Below are 20,122 nucleotides of genomic sequence, written 5' to 3'. Positions count from 1 at the left end.
CCAAAGCATAGCTGATGAGTGTCCCTGAGAAGGCACCATGGCGATGGAAAAAACAGCAGAAGGTCTAGTAAGCACGATCCCCAGAACTGTGTTGGAAACGTAGGCAGAGGCACACAACTGTGGCAAAGCGGCTTGCACATCAGAAACCTGGCCTAGGATCTTGGGTTCTTTCACGGACTAGCTTTGTCTTTTGGGGTTAGTCATCTGACCTCTCTAAGCTCCTGCTTTTCCCAGCTTCAAAACATGGACAATACTTACTTCCTGTGCTGGCTTTGAGGCTCAAAATATGTCAAGCACAGTCCCTGATACGATAGATACAGAAATCTAGCTATTACCTAGAACATTCATGTAGTAAATAGTTATTGAGTAGTTAATATTTGCCAGTAAGTAATTAAAGGACTATATGCATAGGAACAGGTGTCATGGCACAGCAGGTTAAGCTGCCACCTCAGATACTGTCATCACATACAGAGGTCCACTTAAGTCCTGGCTGTTCGGCTTCTGATCCAACTCTCTGCTAATGCACCTGGATTTCCACACTTACATGGCAGTAATAAAATGGCACTCCTTCCTGCCAAAGAGGTATATTGTCTTAAGAGGCCTGTATAAATGGAAGGCTTTATTATTATTTTTTATATATTTTTGTTTTGAATTTTTAAATTATGTGATACAATTTCATATAGACTGGGATTTCCCCCCAAACTCCCACCCCCCAACAGATTTTTAAAGGGAAGTTTTAAATAAAAAGCTCTGGACTGTTCAAGGTATAATAAACACAATTGTTCATCATGGCAAGAGCAAGGAAAATCAAAATTTGAATGAGTTACATCCATACTCAGATGACACAGACGTTGGAATTGTCTGAAAAAAGATATTAAAGGAGCCAATATAAAAACGCCTCAATGTACAATTATAAACAGGTCTGAAACAATTAAATAAAAGTGTCAGCAATAATTAGAAAGTTGCTGCAAATAGAAGATATAAACAAAAACCAAGTGAAACATTCAGATCTGAAAAACAGTAATTTAAATTTTATTGGAGCAGCTGAACAGGGAAAATGAAATCAACAGAAATCAGTAAACTTGACAATAGAACAATAGATGTTAACAGAAAGAAAATAGATTGCAAAAAAATATAACAGAGCCTTGGTAATCTATAGAACATGACTTAATTAAACCCCAAAAAAGAAAAGACAAAGAAAAAATCTCTGGAAATAGTGAAAAAAGCTACATTATTACCTACAAAGGAACAGCAATTTGACTGACAATGTATGTCTCATCAACCCCAAACTGCTGCTGGCAAGAAACACTACCCAGGAGCTACTTCCACAGAGGACAAAAGGAAGTAGTTTTCAAGTCCTAAAAGAAAAGAACTAGAAATGCAGGATTCTATTATCAAGTGAAAAGATCCTACAGGAATTTAAGGGAAATCAGGACATTCTCAGATGAAAGAAAACTACATTTTTTGTTGTTGCTAAAAGAATGTGAAGGAAAATTGTAAACAGAAAGAAATGATGAAAAGAATTTTGAAATATCAGGAACAGAAAACAAGGAAAAGAGTAAAAATGTGAGTAGACAATGCTTCCTTTCTCCTCTTGAGCATTGTAGCTCATGTTTGAGAGTTAAAGCAAAAATTAGAGTCCTATCTGATGTGATTCTCAATGTATGGCAGAATACCTATAATAATATAAATAAGAGTATATTAAAACCTGAGAAATAAAAATTTCATTCTGCAGAAATTTCATTGTGCTTGGAATGGCGAGACTGCGAGAAATTCCCAAAGGTTGAACTATCCAAACCACTTGAACAGTGCCCTCGCAGCATGCCCCACATGGGGACCTGGGATGGGTGCGAGGCTGGGTGGGGCTTCTCCCTTTATCTCCCCCTTACCCCAGATACAGAAAAAAAATAATGTGGAAACAATGGTCTTACCCACTTTGCTGTAGCCCTTGACCCTTTGTGCCCTAATCAACTATGCAAAGATTATCAAAATAAAATAATAATTTAAAAAATTCCACTCCTCACTCAAATTGGTATATCGTCAAATGAGTTGACTGTGGCTAAGATACATAACCAATTTAACACATAGGGCAAATACTGAAAAATCTGTACAAGCAGACACACAAATACATAACAAATAAATACAAAACCAAAAAAATGGTGTAATAATGTACAGAAAGGCAGAAGGAAACAGCAAAAAGACAAAAATAGAGGAAAGAAACATACACTATACATTACGTCAAAAGCTATAAAAAGAAAGGAGGGTGGAAGGGAGAAAAAAGGGTGAGCGGAAGCGAGGAAGAGAATATGTTCTTACAACTCTACAAACTATATTGAACCTGTTAAAAAAAACTAATTACAAATATGAAAAATAAAGAAAAATTTTTAAATGACAGACTTAAGCCTTAACATAACAATAACTATATTAAGTAAAAAATAATCTAAATATGGGGCCCAGCACAGTAGCATAGCAGCTAAAGTCCAGTCTTGAACGAGCTGCGATCCCATATGGGCGCCAGTTCTAATCCCTGCAGCTCCACTTCCCATCCAGCTCCCTGCTCCTGGCCTGGGAAAGCAGTCAAGGACAGCCCAAGGCCGTGGGACCCTGTACCTGCCAGGGAGACCCGGAGGAAGTTCCTGGGTCCTGGCTTTGGATCGGCGCAGCACTGGCCGTTGTGGTCATTTGGGGAGTGAATCATTGGATGGAAGACCTTCCTCTCTATCTCTCCTCCTCTCTGTATATCTGACGTTCCCACAAAAATAAAAAAACAAATCTTTAAAAAAATTAATCTAAATACACTGATTAATAGAGATTAGCAGGCGTGTACAAGAACAGCCAACGGTGATGCAGTTAGTGCAGCAGGGGGTGCTGGGAGGCCCCAGGGGTCTGTCTGGTCAGGGAGCAGCAAATGCCAAGATAGCAGAGCTGTAGGGGCAAGGCAGAGGACACCGGAGTGACCGCCTGTTAACTAAGCTAGGCCATCAGGTCAAAGACAGGAAAATTAAGTCCCTAGAGGAGACTTATCTCTTCCATCAAGCAGTTGCAGAAGACTGACTTGTCCTGGGGGAATCCCTCAAGCTTGAGGCTTTCAAGATCCCGTGGTACAAAAGCAGAAGCACTGGCCTGCCGACAAGGTTAAAAACTTCTATTGTTTTTCAGCCATCAAGGACTAAACTGTCTAAGACAAGCTGTGCGGTAAGTGCTCCAAGAAGACGGAAACGTCTTTCCGCCAAGTCCTCCACTGTGTCCACCCAGAGTGGCTACTGGGAGAAGGAGACTGTTAAGAAGGTGCTGCTGATGGCTGGCATTGATGACTGCTACACTTCGGCCAGGGACTGCACTGCCACTCTGGGTAACTTTTGCCAAGGGCACCTTTGATGTCATCGTCAAGACCCACAAGCTATCTCTCTCTGAAAGCAGCCCATGCTCACCAAGCCTTCCTTATCAGAAAATCACTGACCAGCTAGCTTGTGAAGACCCACACCAGAATGTCTGTGCAAGGACTCGGGTCCAAGCTGAGGTTACAACACAAGGTTTTACACAAGAAAATAAACTGAATTGAGTCTATTTTAAAAAAGAAAGTTCACAGGCTGGCACTGTGGCTAGCAGGTTAATCTGTGGCTTGCAACACAGGTCCTCCATGTGCATTCCAATGCGAATCCAGATTGCTCCAGTTCTGATCCAGCTCCCTGACAGTGGCCTGGGAAAGAAGCGGAAGATGGCCCAAGTGCTTGGGCCCCTGCCACCCACATGGGAGACCTGGAGGAGGCAACTGGCTTTGGCCTGATCCAGCCGCAGCAATGATACAACTAGAAAGAGGAACAAAGATCCATGATTGCAGTTGGACACTTCCACTGGACCTTCCTCTTCACTGAATAACTAGATCGAAAAAGCAGCCCGTAGAGAGCAGAATTCAACAAGCAGCAGTTAAGTAACGTTTACAGAACACCTCACCCAACAAGAGTCCATACTGTTTTCAAATAACCCTGATAGGTTCTATACTGGCCTATAAAACCAATCTCAATAAATGGAACAAAATTAAAACAATACACAGTATATATTCTCTAAGCACTATGGAATCAAACTAGAAATGCATAACATGAATAGGAACCTCTACAAATACCTGAAACTTATTACTCATTGCCAAGTAAATAATTCATGGGTCAAACATCAAGTCTTGGGGAAATTTTAAAAGGCATTTAATTATGTGAAACAAAAAATACATAAAAATTTGGAGACACATTTAAACTGGTGCTGAAAGGGAAATTCACGACACTAAATGATTACATTAGAAAAGGCAGAAAATATTTCTATTCCTTACATTACTGTTGCCTTATATCTTCATAAATACCAACAATTTAAATCATGTGCCATGTGTCTCAAGAGGTAATCTTTGTTCCCAGGATCAATTAAAATATACAAGACTCAACTATGCTTGCTAACATTTAATTTCCTTTATTTACTAAAAAATAAAGTTAAATAAAAGCAAAGTGAATTGGGGTCATTGTTGTGGCATAGTAGCTAAGCCTCCATCTGTGGTGCCAGCATCCCATTAGCACGCTAATTCAAGTCCTGGCTGTTTCACTCCCAATCTGGCTGCTAATGTACCTGAGAAAACAGCTGAAATGGCCCAAGTCCTTGAGCTCTGCACCCACATGGCAGATCTGGAAGAAGTTCCTGGCCCCCAGCTTCAGAACAACCCAACCCCTGTCACTGTAGCCATTTGGGAATAAACCAGCTGATGGAAGATCCATCTCTCCTTCTCTCTCTGTAAATCTGCCTTTGAAATAAAAATAATTAAACCCTATAAAAAAGAAAAAACAGAAAATCTCAAATTAATCATCTCTACCCTCACTGCAAGAAGCTAGATAAAGGGCTGGTGCAGTGGTATAGTGAATAAAGCCACCACCTGCAGCACCAGCATCCCAAATAGGTGCCAGCTGCTCTACTTCCAATCCAGCTGCTTGCTAAGATGCCTAGGAAATAGGCAGAAAATGGCCCTTGTGGGAGACCCAGAAAGAGTCCAGCTCCTGGCTTCAGCGTGGCCCAGGCTCAGCCACTGCAGCCATTACGGGAGTAAACCGGTAGATGGAAGCGCTCTGCCTCTCCCTCGAATTCTGCCTTTCAAATAAATAAAATAACCTTTAAAATAAGAAACTAGATTAAAAAGAGCAAACTAAACCCAAAGCAAGCAGAAGGCAGGATAAAATAAGATGCATAGACCAATGAAACTAAGAACAGAAAAAGAGAAAGTCAAAGAAACAAAAAGCCTGTTCTTCAAAAAAACTATCAATCAAACATGACCAACATAATAAATGGGATAAGGAAAAAGACATGAATTTTTAATGCCAGGAATGAAACAAGATATCATCATAGAGGTTGTAGATCCCAATTCCATAAACATACATTCGACAACCTAAATGGATCAATTCCTTTGAAAACTATAAGGTGCTCCAAGACATTTAATATATATACACAATTTGAATAGTTCTATAAACATTAAATAGAATTCACAGATTAAAAACTCTCAAAAAGATTAATCAGGCAACCCATTTAGCATAGTGAGTAGTACATTAGCTAGTGCTCAGAATAACTACAAACATTTCATTTCAATCAGCACAACCCCTCTCAACAAAACTGAGGTTTCACAGAGATAAGATCTTTGGCTAATAATTAACACAGTCAGAATTTTAACCCAGATCTGATTTCAGTGCCCTTACATCCAGAGCACAGAATCCATACCACAGCTAACGCCTTAGGGACACATCAACCAATACTTGCTTAATAAACAGGAAAACTATGAAGAGAAGTTTGGACCAAAACCCCCAATGCCAATAGATACCTACCAACCAGTTTTAATCCAAATCACTTCTTATTAAAAATAGTTTGCTGAATCCCAAGTCTAAGAATTAGCATTTTTAATAATTCTTGGTTGATGGACCATTACCTTGAGAACAACTAGTTATAGCAAGAGTATGTGAGTCCATCTCTCCTCCAAAATTAGAAACCATTACAGTCCACAGAAGGGGAAGACAGGATAATGCTTTAATCAGTGCCTCACGGGGCAGGTCCCACTCACCAATCAGAAGCACTGTGTGTGGCGCACCCGCTCCAAATGATCCTGATGCGCATTTCAGTTTGAGAGTTACAGCTCCGTGTTTTTGAAAACCCAGCCTCAGACAGGAGGAATGGAGCTATCGCACACAGCCAAAGCTTTTGAGAACCTGAGCTCTGCAACCAGGCTAACCCAAAGTTCACATCTACACTCAGAAAGTCACCTAACTTTCAAGAGTCCCAGGTTCTCATCAGCTACAGAACAGATTATCACCTCTAGGGATTTGTGGATTTCAAATTTGTGGGCTTACAAGAACTTAAAAAACAGATAAAAACATACATAAAATGCACAGGCCTAATATTGTAGCCAACCATGAAAAGTCTGCGGTATATAGTAACTCTCAATTGTACTGAAGTATAAACTTAAATGCAGCACAGTGAGTCTGGTGTGTGTGAAGCAATGTACTGAGTAAGCAGTAGCAGCCACCCACCCAGGACCTGATTCTCAGCTAGCTTCCTTGTTCTCCAGCAGCCCATAGAAAGAAGAGACAAAAGGGGGGGAAAGGTTTCCTTCATGCAACAAAAATTAAAGCAGTTAACTTGTGTAAGGGTGTTAACAGAAACACACATTTAACCATACAAGTGTAGTTAAATAGGGGCCTGGCCCATAAGCTCATTTTCATATTTGTAAATTCAGAACTATTTTTTAAATATTTACTTCAAAGGCAGCAATAGCAAAGGAGAGACAGAGATAGAGGTCTTCCATCTCGTGGTTCACTTCCCAAATGGCTGTAACAGCCAGGAGCCCAGAACTCTATCTGGGTCTCCCTTAGGGTTGGCAGGGGCCCAAGCACTTAAGCCATCTTCCACTTCTTTTCCAGGGACATTAGCAAGAAGCTGGATCAGAAGTAGAACAGCCAGGAATTGAAACAGTGACCCAATGAAATGCCAATATTGCAGGTGCTGGCTTAATCCCTTATGCCACAACACTGATCCCAAATTTAGAATTCCTAAAGGACCCCAGTACTGCTCTGTATAAATGTCAACTGTCTACTATTCAGTTTTGACCACAATGCTTTTATTTTTGTTTTAACCAACAGTAATATCAAGATATAAAACATTTTTCAGATTCCCAAAGTTTACTCACATATTATCATTTATAATAGTAAAAAGCACAATCATCAGTCTGCAGCACTGGCATCTCATATGGGTGCCAGTTCAAGTGCCAGCTACTCCAACTTCCCATCCAGCTCCCTGCTTATGGCCTGGGAAGGCAGAAGATGGCTCAAAGGTCCTTGGGCACCTGCGTGCATGTGGGAGACCTGGAGGAAATCCCTTGCTCTTGGCTTTGGATCAACTCACTTCCTACCTTTGCGGCCACTTGGGCAGTGAACCAGCGGGTGAAGGGCCAGCTACTCCCTGCAATGCTGGCATCCAGTAAGAGTGCCATTTGGAGTCCCGACTGCTGTTCTCAATCCAGCTCACTGCTAATGAGCTTGGGAAAGCAGCGCAGGATGGCTCGAGATTTTCAGTCCCATGCACCAATGTGGGAGACCCACACGGGGTTCCGGGATCCTGATTTCAGACTGGACCAGCCCCTGCTGTTGGAGACCTTAAAGGAGTGAACCAGTGCATGGAAGACATTTTCTCCTTCTCCTCTTTCTTCCCTCTTCCTCCTGCCCTCCTTCCCCCTCTACCTGCAACTCTGCCTTTCAAATAAACTTTTTTAAATGCAAATAATGTTAAGTGTACACCGATTAAGAAAATATCTGAATAACCTGGAACAAATATATATTTTATATCTATATAGATGAGATATCATCAGAAATCAGGTTTAGGTGAGCACTTAAACACCTAGCAACAGGAAACCGACAACACCTTTGCGCTCAGGGAGCTCCAGCTAGGATGATGAATGACACACATATTTAGAATTACGATATGATAAAACTACTTATTTGAATAAGGAGACATACAAAATGCATTAGGAACCCAGAGCAAAGAGTTCTCTAACAGAGATGATCTGTGAGCTGTGAAGGCAGGACATTAGTGGGAATAACATGTACAGGACAACAGGCAGAAGGCAATCTCAAATCCCAGAACGGTAGGTAGCTCAGTCTTGCTGGGACATAATGAAATGACTGAGGAGGAGGGGCAGGAACCAAGACAGAACAATGAGTTCACAAAAGGTCTGTCTGTTACACAAAGATTACTAAACTGTGTATCTTCCAAGAGGAAATGCTGAAAAGAAGTTTAAACTGAGGAGGACCTTCAAGCAGCACTGGCAACAGCAGGCAGAATCCTGAAAAACATCTTAATCCCCATTTAGCTGCAGAGCAAAGCCAAAAGCCCCACCTTCCAGGTTTGTTCCCTCTGAAATAATAAGAGGCAATAAACAGAACTCTGCACCTGGCACACAGTAAATATTCAATAAAGTTCAGTTCAATATGAACTGGGATGCACGGTGAGGAGCGTGCAGGCAAGCCCTGCTGAGGGCGAGATGTTAGCAGCACCAGTACCTTTAGTTTGCTCTTGGGCATAGTAACAGGGACAGCTACTCCAGAAGGGACTAGTGAAAACTGAAATTCCCAGCATCTTACACACACCTGGAGGGGGCACCAGAGTCTAACCATGCCCCTCATGGTTATCTTTCCAGAGCTGGGATTTAAATCCCAATAAAGAGATAATATTATAGTTTTATTCCACAAACAACCTCTATGGAATCAGGTGCTTTGGGGCACACCTGCTTAGCTTGGGGGGCTTCATTAGTGGTTTTATTCCTGCTGGTTTTTCTAAGGTCTTTTTCGCTTAATTCAATGTAATTGGATGGTCTCATAGATAAATACGTAAATTCTATGGCATTTCTAACTCCATGTACTGAGTTTGGGCAAAATGCCTTATATAGTCAGGAGGATGTATTTGATACACTTTGTAGGAAAAGACAATAAGGCTTAGAGAAGCAAAGGAACTTGCCCAAGGTCACTCTGATAGTAAGCGCAAAGCTGCGACTCCAATCTATGTTTGTTAGATTCCAGTATCTCAAAAATGCAACACATCTCCTCTGCAACCAGTGTCTGAGGCAAAAATCCAAGCGACAGAATGCAAAACCCGTACTTTATGGCTAGAGAGGAGGAGGCTTAAAAATTCTTTTAAAAATTTCCGAGGGCCCAGCACTTTGACTCAGTGGCTAAATCCTCACCTTGCAAGTGCCACTGGGATCCCATATGGCCGCCAGTTCGTGTCCCAGCTGCCCCACTTCCCATCCCGCTCCCTGCTTCTGGACTGGGAAAGCAGTGGAGGACGGCCCAAGTCCACAGGACAATGCACCCGCGTTGTCCTGGAAGAAGTTCCTGGCTCCTGGCTCCAGATTAGCTCTCAGCTCTGGCCATTTTGACTATTTGAGGAGTTAACCAGTGGATGCAAGATCTTTGTCTCTGTCTCTTCTTCTCTGTAAATCTGCCTTTCTAATAAAAATAAATAAATCTTTAAAGAAGAAATTTTCAAGGCCCTAGCACAATGGCTCAATTGGCTAATCCTCCCCCTTGAAGCTCCCGGATCCCACCTGGGCTTCTCCACTTCCATACTGCTGCCTGCTTGCGGCGTGGGAAAGCAAAGAAGGATGGCCACAAGTCCTTGAGACCCTGCACCCATGTGGGAGACCCAGAAAAGCCTCCTGGCTCCTGGCTTTGGATCAGCTGAGCTCCAGCAATTGCAGCCATTCAGGGAGTGAACCAAAAGATGGAAGATCTTTGTTCCTCCCCGTTTCTCTGTAAATCTGGCTTTCCAATAAAATAAATCGTAAGAATTTTTTTTTTCGAAAGAATAGTGCAAAGAAATATACCGAGGAAAACAGAGAAAGAAAAGAAGCCAGAGATGAATGACTTGCCTAGGGGCCGGTGTGCATGCAAGGAGTGCCTGTGTGTTCCCATGGTTATGGTGAGTATTGGTGGTAGTGAGAGGTTTTTGTTTGTTTGTTTTGTTTTGTTTTCTAAGCAGGAATCTAAAACAGCTGAGAAGAGAGACAGTCGGTGTGCCCGGCCGGCCACTGCACCTTGTGCAGCCCGGCCTGCCCTCCCCTTACCTGCCGTGAAACCAGTCCTGGCACATGTCACACTCGATCATGAAGCGGGTCACATCGTAAGGCAGCCGGCAGAGGCAATACACTGGCACTGAGGCCATCTTCGCCCTGCCTGGGAGCGTTCTGCGGAGGGCCAGGGTCGTGATGTCAAGAGGGACAGCAGAGACACACGGCCGCACGCGTCCTCTCCGGACGGTGGCTGGGCACAAACAACACTTTTTTTTTTTTTAACTGAATCAGGTGGTCCCCTCCCCCTGCCCCTCCCCCGTCTCTCCCGTCCCCGCCCCCTCCCCCGCCCCCAGGCTCCGCTCGAGCCCGGAGCAGCGGCGGCTGCTGCGGCGGCGGTGGTGGTGCTGCTGCTGCTAGTTGGTGGCGGCGGCAGCGGGATGCAACCCAGCTGGCGCGGTCGTAGGGGGCCCCGGTGGCGGAGCCGGCCCGGCCTATAGAATTTCTTTCACCTGGCAAGAGCGTCGGGTGCTGGAGGCGCCGGGCCGTCCAGGCTCCCCGCCCCCCACCCCAAGCTTCCCGGGGCCCCCGCAGTCCCTGCTAACTTCTTTCCGGGTTTCAGGATAATGCCTGACGCCTTTGCAGGACGCCTCTTTAATCCCTCCCGGGAACCCGGTCCCCTGGCTCGCTCCCCACCCCACCCCCGACTCCCCCTAGCTCCTCTCGGGGCTCCCTTTCTGAGAAAGGGAAAAAAAAAAAAACCTATAGAATGAGGCTGGGGGCGCTTCCCGGAAAACCCCTTTCACACACAACATCCTCTGCTACACACACACAGAGGCAACCTCGAAAAGTCGGCTCGGGTCACTCGAAAATTCTCTCAAAGCCTTCGGGGACAAGGCGGACCAAGACTGGCCGGCCAACTTCAATCACAGTTGTGGGGTCGCCAGAGCGAGCTGAAATGACCCTTGGCGTCCCTGTCCGTTATCAGTCCTCTCCCGACCCGTCAGGAGTCGCATCTAACCCACCACCACACTCACACACACGCACACATGCATGAAAGAAATGGTCATTTCAAAACTGATCGCTCGTCCTCGACTTCAACAAATGACAAGGTTCTCGTTGTACCCCTACAACTAAAAAAAAAAAAAAAAAAAAAAAGCTCTTTCCCAAACCCTGAGACTGAGTATAATTTCCTCCCTAAAACTAAGCATGGATTGTTTTCCATCGCTTCCAAACTGCTGGCAGGCATCTCCTAAAAGCCCCTTCCCCCTAAAACTAACCAGGGTTTCCACGTCTCCCCCTCGACCCAACCCAAACTGACAAGGATCGCTACCTCATCCTAGATCCCCAAACTGACAGGAATAGCGTCGCAGCCCCAGAAACTTACGGGGATCTCCTCACGCCTCCCCCAACTGACAGGAAGCTCCTCACGCCCCAAACCTGACCAGAGAACGTCTTCAATCCGGAGCCGTTCAGGGACTCCTCACGCCGGCGGAGCTCGGTGCCAGCGACACGCCGGCGGCCGGGCTCGCTCCACGGCGGCGCGGCGCCTCTCTCAACCGAGGCTCGCCGGCCAGTTCCGGGCCCGGCGGCGGCGCGCGCCGAATTCTGGGAGAGACACCGTCAACGCCGCCGCCAAAGCCTCGCTCGCCCCTGCTCCGGCCGCCACCCGCTGGGGGGCGAGGTGCAGCCGCCCGCGGGGGTTCCGGCCGGCTTCCTCCACACCACTGTCTCCCGTCACAAACACACACACACACACCCCCGGCCCGGCCGTTCGGGGCCTACGGGAGAGCACAAGGCTCAGGCCTAGTCGGCCGCTCGCCCCGCCAACGAGCGAGGTGGTGCAGCCTCTGGACCGGCGGGAGAGAGCAGGGAGCTGAATCAAAGAGCAAGGAGGATGCACCAGTCCCCGCGTCCGAGCAAGACGACCCCAAAAAAGTGGCCGGCTTGAAGCCCGGTGGTGGTGGCAGACGATTCAGGACAGTCAATAAAGTTTATTCAAAACAACGAGCAAGTTGGGGAGGAGAAATAGGAGGTAAACAGCAGCCATATTGAGAGTGGCGGCGCAGCCACCAGTAGGCAAGCCGGCCGCCATCTTATGAAGGCCGGGCGTGCGAGGTAACGGCGGCGGAGGCGGGGACGGCGCGTCCGCGGCTCCCGCGTGACGTCATCGGGGCGGGACCCCCCCACACACACACACACACACCACCCTGAGAAAGGAGGGCGGTGTTGAACTACCTTTGGACCTGCTGGTCCCTTAAAGGTACCCAATCGCCAAGGAAGACCTTGAGCCAAGAGGCGGGGAAGCCGCCATCTTAGGCGAGGCAGCCGCTTGGCTCCATTTTGAGTGGGGCCAGAAATTTCCTAGCCTTCCTCCTCTGGGCAAACGGAGTGTAGCAGTTCACGCACACACTCTACCCACCCCACTGCCACCGCCACCAAGAACAACAATCCCTCCTGTCGCCCCAGCCTTCTTCTCCTAGGAGAAGTGGTGAACTCTGTGCCTCCAAACTACAAAATTAATGGGTGGCCATCAACCCGGGTAGTGCCAGAGGCACACCTTCATAGAACACCTTCAAGGGCCCCAACAGGCCCTTTCCCACGGTCTCCATGTCACTTCTTCTTTACCCAGGGCGGGAAGCTCTGTAATTACCCCTAAATACAGCTTTGGAGGAGCCAAATGGCAGGAAGTCGAGCCCTGCACTTTCTCCCACCCCAGTGTTCCGACCTCAGCACCCTCCCTCACTATTGCTCTGCCTTCAAGCTTCTCGCAATTTTCCAACTCAGTGTTGAACACTCCTTTTCTTTGGACCCTACTGTTCAGTTCAGAATGGTTCATAGTTATTCATTCACCTCTTTGAAGACATCCTGATCACAGCTGAAACTGAAGGAGAAAACGTGGGATAGAACGATGCTCAACGTGGACGCTTTGAGATGGCTCAAGTCTCCAAAGCATTCTAGAACTGTATCAGATTCTCTTACTATATCCCATTCTTAAAGGGTTCCAATTTAAACAAAGGAAAATGGGTAAGGGGAGGGGAGGGGCTCAGTCACAGCAGCGCTAGGGGCTCAGGGGCCCCCACATAGTTACAGCACCGAGTTAGGTCCTGGAAGTACTTGATGCAATGATTTCTCTCTGCAGTGGAAAAGTACAAGCCAGTGCAGAACAAAAATTTACGAGTACAAATTTGGAATGGAATATGCAGTAAGAACACAAATACCTCATGCAAACTGTAACATGAAGCTAAGAAACTGCTGGGGGCAAGGACAAACTCTACATGCAAGCAGTTTAGGGGAATGAAACAGTAGGTGACAGACCACTCCATGCTTCTCTTTCATGCGGCCTTTCAAATAAGTAAACAATAATTTTAAAAAAGGTTTATTTATTTTTATTGCAAAGTCAGATATACAGAGAGGAGGAAAGACAGAAAGGAAGATCTTCCCTCTAATGATTCACTCCCCAAGGGGCTGCAACAGCTGGAGTTGAGCCAATCCAAAGCCAGGAGCCAGGAGCTTCCTCCAGGTCTCCCACATGGGTGCAGGGTCCCAAGGCTTTGAGCCATCCTCAACTGCTTTCCCAGGCCACAAGCAGGGAGCTGGATGAGAAGTGGAGCTGCCAGGGTTAGAATCGGTGCACGTATGGGATTCTGGGCGTGCAAGGCAAGTACCTTAACCACTATGCTATCACGCCTGGCCCAAACAATAAATCTTAAAAGGAAATGGCCTCAGAGAGTGATTGCTGCTGCAAGAAAGACCTCAGAGATTGTGAGGATATAGAAAATGTCACTATGGGGTAGATGCCATGGCAAGACGGCTGATCCTCTGCCCTGTGCTGCCGGCATCACATGTGAATGTCAGTGTATGTCCCAGCTGCTACACTTCCCATCCAGCTCTGCTTGTGGCCTGGGAAAGCAACAGAAGATGACCCAAAGCCCTGGGACCCTGCACCCGCATGGGAGACCCAGGGGTGCTCCTGGCTTCCAGCCTTAGACAGCAAAGCTTTGGCCATTGCCATCATTTGGGAAATAAACCAGTGGGAGAAATATCTGTGTGTTTTACCTTCTCTGTCCTTTTGTAACTCTTTCAAGAAAAATGAATCTTAAAAAATTTTTTCCTGAAAAAAAAAGCTGTTATCAATAAGAAATAGTAACAATTGAAAATGGTTGATGTGTCCCCAGACAGTAGCCTAGTGGCTGAAGTCCTTGCCTTGCAAGTGCCAGGATCCCATATGGGTGCCAGTTCATGTCCTAGCTGCTCCCCACTTCCCATCTGGCTCCCTACTTGTGGCATGGGGAAACAGTGGAGGACGGCCCAAGGCTTTGGGACCCTACATGGGAGACCTGGAGGAGGCTACTTGCTCCTGATTTTGGGTCAGCTCAGCTCTGGCTGTTGAGGCCACTTGGGGAGTGAATCAGCAGATGGAAGATCTTTCTCTATCTCCATATATCTGCCTTTCCAATAAAAATAAATATTTTATTCAAAAAGAGAAAAAATGGCTGATGGGACTGGCATTTTGGCTACGTTGGATAATCCACCTACAAGTACCAGCATTTCACAAGGGCACTGATTTATGTCTCAGCTGTCTACTTTCCATCCAGCTCCCTACGTATGGCCTGGGAAAGCAGTAGAGGATGGCTACAGCTTGGGACCCTACACCCACCGAGAGATCCAGAAGAAGCTCATGGCTTCGGATGGGCTCAGCTCCAGGGAGTGAGCCAGCAGATGGAAATGACCAGGGGCACTGGCCTGAAGGTCCATGGTTTCTTGGCTGGCCTGCAAGTTGTGGTGGTTGCTGAGTCAGTTGAGGGTGTTGCTGGTTTTGATGTGGACACATGTGGTTTTTTGGTTGTAGTTCTAGAAGGGGTAGCAACAGCTGTGGGCTCCACATAGCCAGGAATTGTCATTGTTGGGCGAATCTGGCCAGGAACTGTGGTGCTAGCTTCTGGCACCCGAGTAGGCTGGATGGGGCCCAGGGTTGGGGTCTGAATAATGGCGCCTCCGGTCTGAATGTCTGGTGACTGTGGGCTTCCGGGAACAGGGTCCCTGACAGGAGGAGGCACCATGGTCTCTGTGGGAGGAACAATGGCTGGGGAGGTTGGGGTGGGCACGATCCGGGATGGTGGCTCCTGGATGGCCGTAGTTGGGGTGCCAATGGCAGTAACAGAGGTGGGTGTGGCATGGATCTGCTGTCGGACATGTTTGGGGAGACACGGCTTCTTATTAGCAATGTGCCAGCCCACCACAGGGTAGCCGAGCTGGGCAGACATGGTGCCCTCCTTGGCAGGGGTTTCTATGCCACAGATGTCAGGCACGCTATTCTGGTACAATGAGCAGCCCAGTTTCCAGGAGAGCAGGGCCCGGTTCTCCACCACCTTTTTTGTGTTTCCTGGACCAGCCATGAAAGCAGACATTTCACTCGTTCTTTCCGTAAATCAGACTTGCTTTTCCAATAAAAGCTAGGACTCGAACAAGTGCCCATATGGTGCACTTGGTACTGCAGGTACAGACTTAGCCTAAAACACCATGGCTCAAGCCCCAGTAATTCTTTATTAATTCTCTACTATGCCCTAGGCCCTGTGCTGGGTGCGGAGAATGTTGAAGTATGCAGATAAGGTCCTGACCTTCCTGACGCTGACATTTCGCAGGAGGGATCATCCGATGGTCACAATTTCATTGGTGCATTTAATGAGCCCTTACTAGTAGGCCAGGCATTGTACTCAGCACAAAAGATTCAGGGCTGAGCTAAGGTCTCTGTTTTTCTCAGAGTCACATTCGAGCATGGAGGAGAGACAAGAAAGTGAGGCAAAGAAGCGAATTCCTGATTGCTTTTCAGTACTATCAGAAAAAGAATACAAATTCAGAGATTGAGAATAATTTAGGAGAAAACAGTGTATTCTAGGTAGACCTATCAAAGAACATTTCAAGGAGAAAGTGACACGTATACAAACACTATAGAAGAGTACAAAAGCCCAAAAAGTGTGGTAGGGAGACTGTGGCGTACAGAAGGGGGTTGGGCACAATGGCTAAATATGAATGAGTCTTTTTTTTTTTTTTTTACTAAATATTTACTTGTTTATTTTGAAAGTCAGAGTTAGAGAGAGAGAGAACGAGAGAGAGATCCCATTAACTGTCTACTCCATAGATAGCCACAATGGCCAGTGATTGGTAAGGTTGAAGCCAGAAGCTGGGAGCTTCAGCTGGGTCTCGTATATGGGTGCAGGAATAAAAATAGTCAGTCCATCTTCCTCTGCTTTTCCCAGGCTTTTAACAAGGGAGCTGGATCAAAAGTGCAGCCACCAGGACAATGAACTGCTGCTAATACAGAATATCAGCATTGCAGGCAGCAGCTTTACCCACATACCACAAGATCTATTTATTTATTTAATAAACAGAGAGAGAGAGAGAGAGATGGATAGATCTTCCTTCTGCTGGTTCACTTCCCAAAGGGCTGCAGCCTGGGAGCCAGGAACTCCATCTGTGTCTCCCACATGGGTGGCAGGGGCCTAAGAATTTAAGCAATCTTCTGGTGCATTATCAGGGAACTGGATTGGAAATGGAATAGCTGGGACTTGAACTTGTGCTCATTTGGGTTGCAGGTGTCACAGATTGTGGCCTAACCTGCTTTGCTATGACACTGGCCTCAAAAGATCCTTAAGGAGCGTATAATCTAATGATAGAGATGAAGAAAATGAACGACAGGGCTGGAAAAGATCAAAGCTTATATGCTACCTTATGAGCTGCTTGGAATAAAGAGTTGTAATTAATTCAAATATGTACAATGAGCATGTCAGAAAAGGCATGACAGGAAGTAGCATTTACCTATGTGCAGCTATGGTTTGGATATTACTTTGGCTACAGAATGTTCCCCAAATAAGTATTTTTTGAAGATTTATTTTTTTAATTGGAAAATCAGATGTGCAGGGAGGAGGAGAGACAGAGAAGATCAAAATCAACCATTCAGAACTATTCAAAACCACTTAAGCAGTACCCTGCAGTGTGCTCCACATCAGGGAGCTTGGGGTGAGATTGAGTGGCCATCCCTTATCCCCAGAAACTGGTGTGGTGAGGCTGCTGAGATCGGCCCCCTCCCCCTCTCTCCCCTTCTCCCAGATCCAGGAAGAATGGAAAGGATAACCGGAAGCAGTTATCCCATCCACCTCCCCCCTTTCCTTGACCTTTCTCAGCCAAATTGGTGGTCCACATGGGCAGGTGCTCTTCTCAACTATGTAAACATCATTAAAAAAATCTATTATAAAAAAAGAAAAAAAGTAGAGCAGTCAAAACTTGAACTGTCACCCATGCGGGAAGCCAGTGCTGCAGGTGAGGGTTTAGCCAATATGCCACCATACCACTCTTCCCCTCACCCCAGTCTTAAATTCATGGTACTGAAAAGGTAGAGCCATTATCCAATTAAATCACCTTCGGGAGGTGATTGAATTTGTTGGAATCATTAGAGCCTTATAGTTAAATCCTGGTGGCTTTACAAGGGACTCTGCCAGCAAGAATGCCATTATCAGATACTGAATCAATGGGGCTACACTCATAGACTGCATACCTTCAAAACCATGAGTTGAAATATACCACCTTCCTTTGTAAGTAGCTTGTTTCAGATATTTAATTATAGTGATGAAAACCTGAGTAATACAGGCACCAACCCTCTGTCTTAAAAGTTCCTAGAGTTCCTGAGAGGTAGGAAGAGGGAACTTCAAATACCACAAAACACAAAGCTGCCAAGGGATAGAACCCAAGGAAGTCTGATTTGGCCACTCACTGCCAAGCTTGGGCGTCAGCCAGCTGCTGCCCTGTTGTGGTCTGATTTATGTCACGGGATGCAGTGCATGATCTGAACTGACTGCTCAGCAGAAGGCCACTCTGGAACCTTTAATAACATAGCCACTTTCAGGTAATAATTGTAAACATTTCTGTTTTAATTTCACAAGTAATAGTAATACATTTTCTTTGTAAGCATTCAAAGAGCTGCGGTGAAGTTCACCCCTGACCACTACTCAATCCCTGCTTATCTCCCCAGAGGGCTGTTAGCCAACTCATTCCTCTGCATGTAAGTACTACAGCTGGTGAGATGAGAAATGATGAGGGTTTAAGTGGGTGGGTAGAGGGGAAGAACAGCATATGCTACATGAGGAAGTAACCCTAAAGTCTTTTTTTTTTTTTAAGATTTATTTATTTTTATTGGAAAGTCAGATATACAGAGAGGAGGAGAGAGGAGAGGAAGATCTTCCCTCTCATGATTCACTCCCCAAGTGACCTCAACAGCCTGTGCTGTGCTGATCCAAGGCCAGGAGCCGGGAACTTCCTCCAGGTCTCCCACATGGGTGCAGGGTCCCAAGGCTTTGTGCCGTCCTCGACTGCTTTCCCAGGCCACAAGCAGGGAGCTGGATGGGAAGTGGGGCTGCCAGGATTAGAACTGGCGCCCATATGGAATCCTGGCATGTGCAAGGCGAGGACTTTAGCCACTATGCTATCACGCTGGGCCCAACCCTAAAGTCTTAACCCTAAAATGGACTTGATAGCAGAGGGACAGTTAGAACAAAAGATACATGACAAATCTGAGAATTGACCAGGTGGCACATGGTTATAAGCTCTTTGCATGCATTAGCTCGCTTCATCCTCTTAGCCACCCCATGGGACAGGTGCTGGCAGGATTCACATTTTATACACAGAGAAGCTGAATGTAGAGATTTCAAAGCACTTGCTCCAGATCACATAGCTAGTATGTATCCAAGCAGAGGTTCCTGGAGATGCATGAATAGAATCAAGGCATACCACCAATCACTATCACGGGTGTGGATTTAACAATAGGATAGATGCCGTGGAGGAAGGTAATCGATCAATCAACAGATCTTCACTTAATCTGAACAACAGAAGGAAAATAGGGTGTTATGCATGTTTAGAATAAAAAGAAAATTAGCAGGTCTAATCCTCTGTCTGCTGTGCCAGCAAACCATATATGTGTCAGTTTGAGCCCCAAATGTTCCATTTCCCATCCAGCTCTCCGTTTATGACCTAGGGAAGCAGCAGAGGAGGGTCCAAGTCCTTGGACCCCTGTACCCACATGGTGAAACCTGGAAAAAGCTTTTGGCTCCTAGCTTCAGATCAGCTTAGTTCTGGTTGTTGAGGCCATTTGGGGAGTGAATCAGTGAATGAAAGATCTGCCTCTCTTTCTCTTTGTATTTCTGCCTTTCAAGTAAAAATAAAATGCATCTTTTAAATTTTGCAGAATGGTGCCCTAGACACCAAACAAGGTAGTTGAATAACACCAGTTTACCCATTCAGGATCAGAACGGGTGTGCCATGTGGTGTCATGCACTATTGTCACTGTCTTATATTTCTTATTAGTTTTATGTTCGACGTTGCATTTCGCAAACGTGAACGGAAGTGAGACAGAGTGTGCATGTGAGCAAAGATGGAGACACGTGGAGTGTCAGAGCTCACAGCCTGTGTGTGCTGCAGGGAGTGTGCGTGCTGAGCAACTGCCCAGGCACGTCTGGAGCACTCCAGAAACACCACAGGGCCCTGAGGAGGATATTAGACCAACAACAAGGGTGGCAGCCTAGGAGTTCCCAGCGGCCAGAGCCCTGGAAGAGAGGAAGGGCCTCGCACAGGGGCTGGGGGGACTGTGGTGAAAGGGCGATCTTGTCGCCAGAGCTTGTCCCTACAATAGCTGGACGAAGATGAACATTTTGGCCTGCACACTGGAACAGGAACTGCTAGTACTTGGGCAGTAACTTTGCCAGGAAATTATTACAAAATAATAATATACCCTTAGACATTGCAGAGATATATGCGCATGAGTTTTTAAAAGTTATCAAAGAGCTTAGAATCTCCGGTTTGAAAACGTGTTGCAACATTGCAGCAAATATGCTGCGGGGAAGAGAAACAAATTAAATTTAAAGATTGTCGTAATAGACACTTTAGGCCTAAAATTTGGATGAATCAGCTATTAAAGAGAAAGATAAAAGTTTTTCCTTGCATTTGAAGATAAAACAGGAAAATGCATAGACATTTGTTAAGAGATTTTTTTTTTTT

At 45.9% G+C, this 20,122-nt stretch overlaps 2 protein-coding genes across 6 annotated transcripts in view; both read right to left on the bottom strand.

Annotated features, from left to right (window-relative positions):
* The window catches only part of PHF8 (PHD finger protein 8), an 85,276-nt gene extending 73,536 nt beyond the window's left edge, over positions 1–11,740 (bottom strand). For 2 of the 5 annotated variants that reach the window (XM_040998198.1, XM_040998225.1), the window contains exons 1-2: positions 11,463–11,740; positions 10,133–10,252 (exon numbers count right to left, since the gene is read on the bottom strand). In XM_040998198.1, the coding sequence (XP_040854132.1) occupies positions 10,133–10,230 (98 nt within the window). In that variant the 5' untranslated portion in view covers positions 10,231–10,252; positions 11,463–11,740. Of the gene's footprint in view, positions 1–10,132; positions 10,329–11,462 lie in introns of all 5 variants that reach the window. The other 3 variants (XM_040998190.1, XM_040998217.1, XM_040998207.1) reach the window with 3 other exon arrangements.
* Positions 11,548–15,486, bottom strand: LOC121171161 (dystroglycan-like). Its single transcript, XM_041002689.1, has 2 exons — positions 14,809–15,486; positions 11,548–11,856 (listed from the first exon to the last, which is right to left on the bottom strand). Exons 1-2 carry the CDS (start codon positions 15,484–15,486, stop codon positions 11,548–11,550), a joined length of 987 nt encoding a protein of 328 aa, XP_040858623.1.
* Positions 15,487–20,122: the final 4,636 nt, after the last annotated feature.

The sequence above is a fragment of the Ochotona curzoniae genome, unplaced genomic scaffold, assembly GCF_017591425.1.
Source record: "Ochotona curzoniae isolate NIBS_2020 unplaced genomic scaffold, NIBS_Ocur_1.0 contig_1274, whole genome shotgun sequence".
NCBI lineage: Eukaryota > Metazoa > Chordata > Mammalia > Lagomorpha > Ochotonidae > Ochotona > Ochotona curzoniae.
The sequence above is the reverse complement of the archived record's forward strand: the minus strand, read 5'-3'. Positions and strand labels throughout refer to the sequence as shown.

What these genes read in the sequence shown, in the direction of transcription:
- LOC121171161 (XM_041002689.1), bottom strand. Translation starts at nt 15,486, where the DNA reads ATGTCTGCTTTCATGGCTGGTCCAGGAAACACAAAAAAGGTGGTGGAG. An exon ending in CCTTCAGGCCAGTGCCCCTG is followed by an intron (nt 11,857 to 14,808) that starts GTCATTTCCATC and finishes GCTCTCCCGTAG; the next exon opens with GCCCCGAACGGCCGGGCCGG.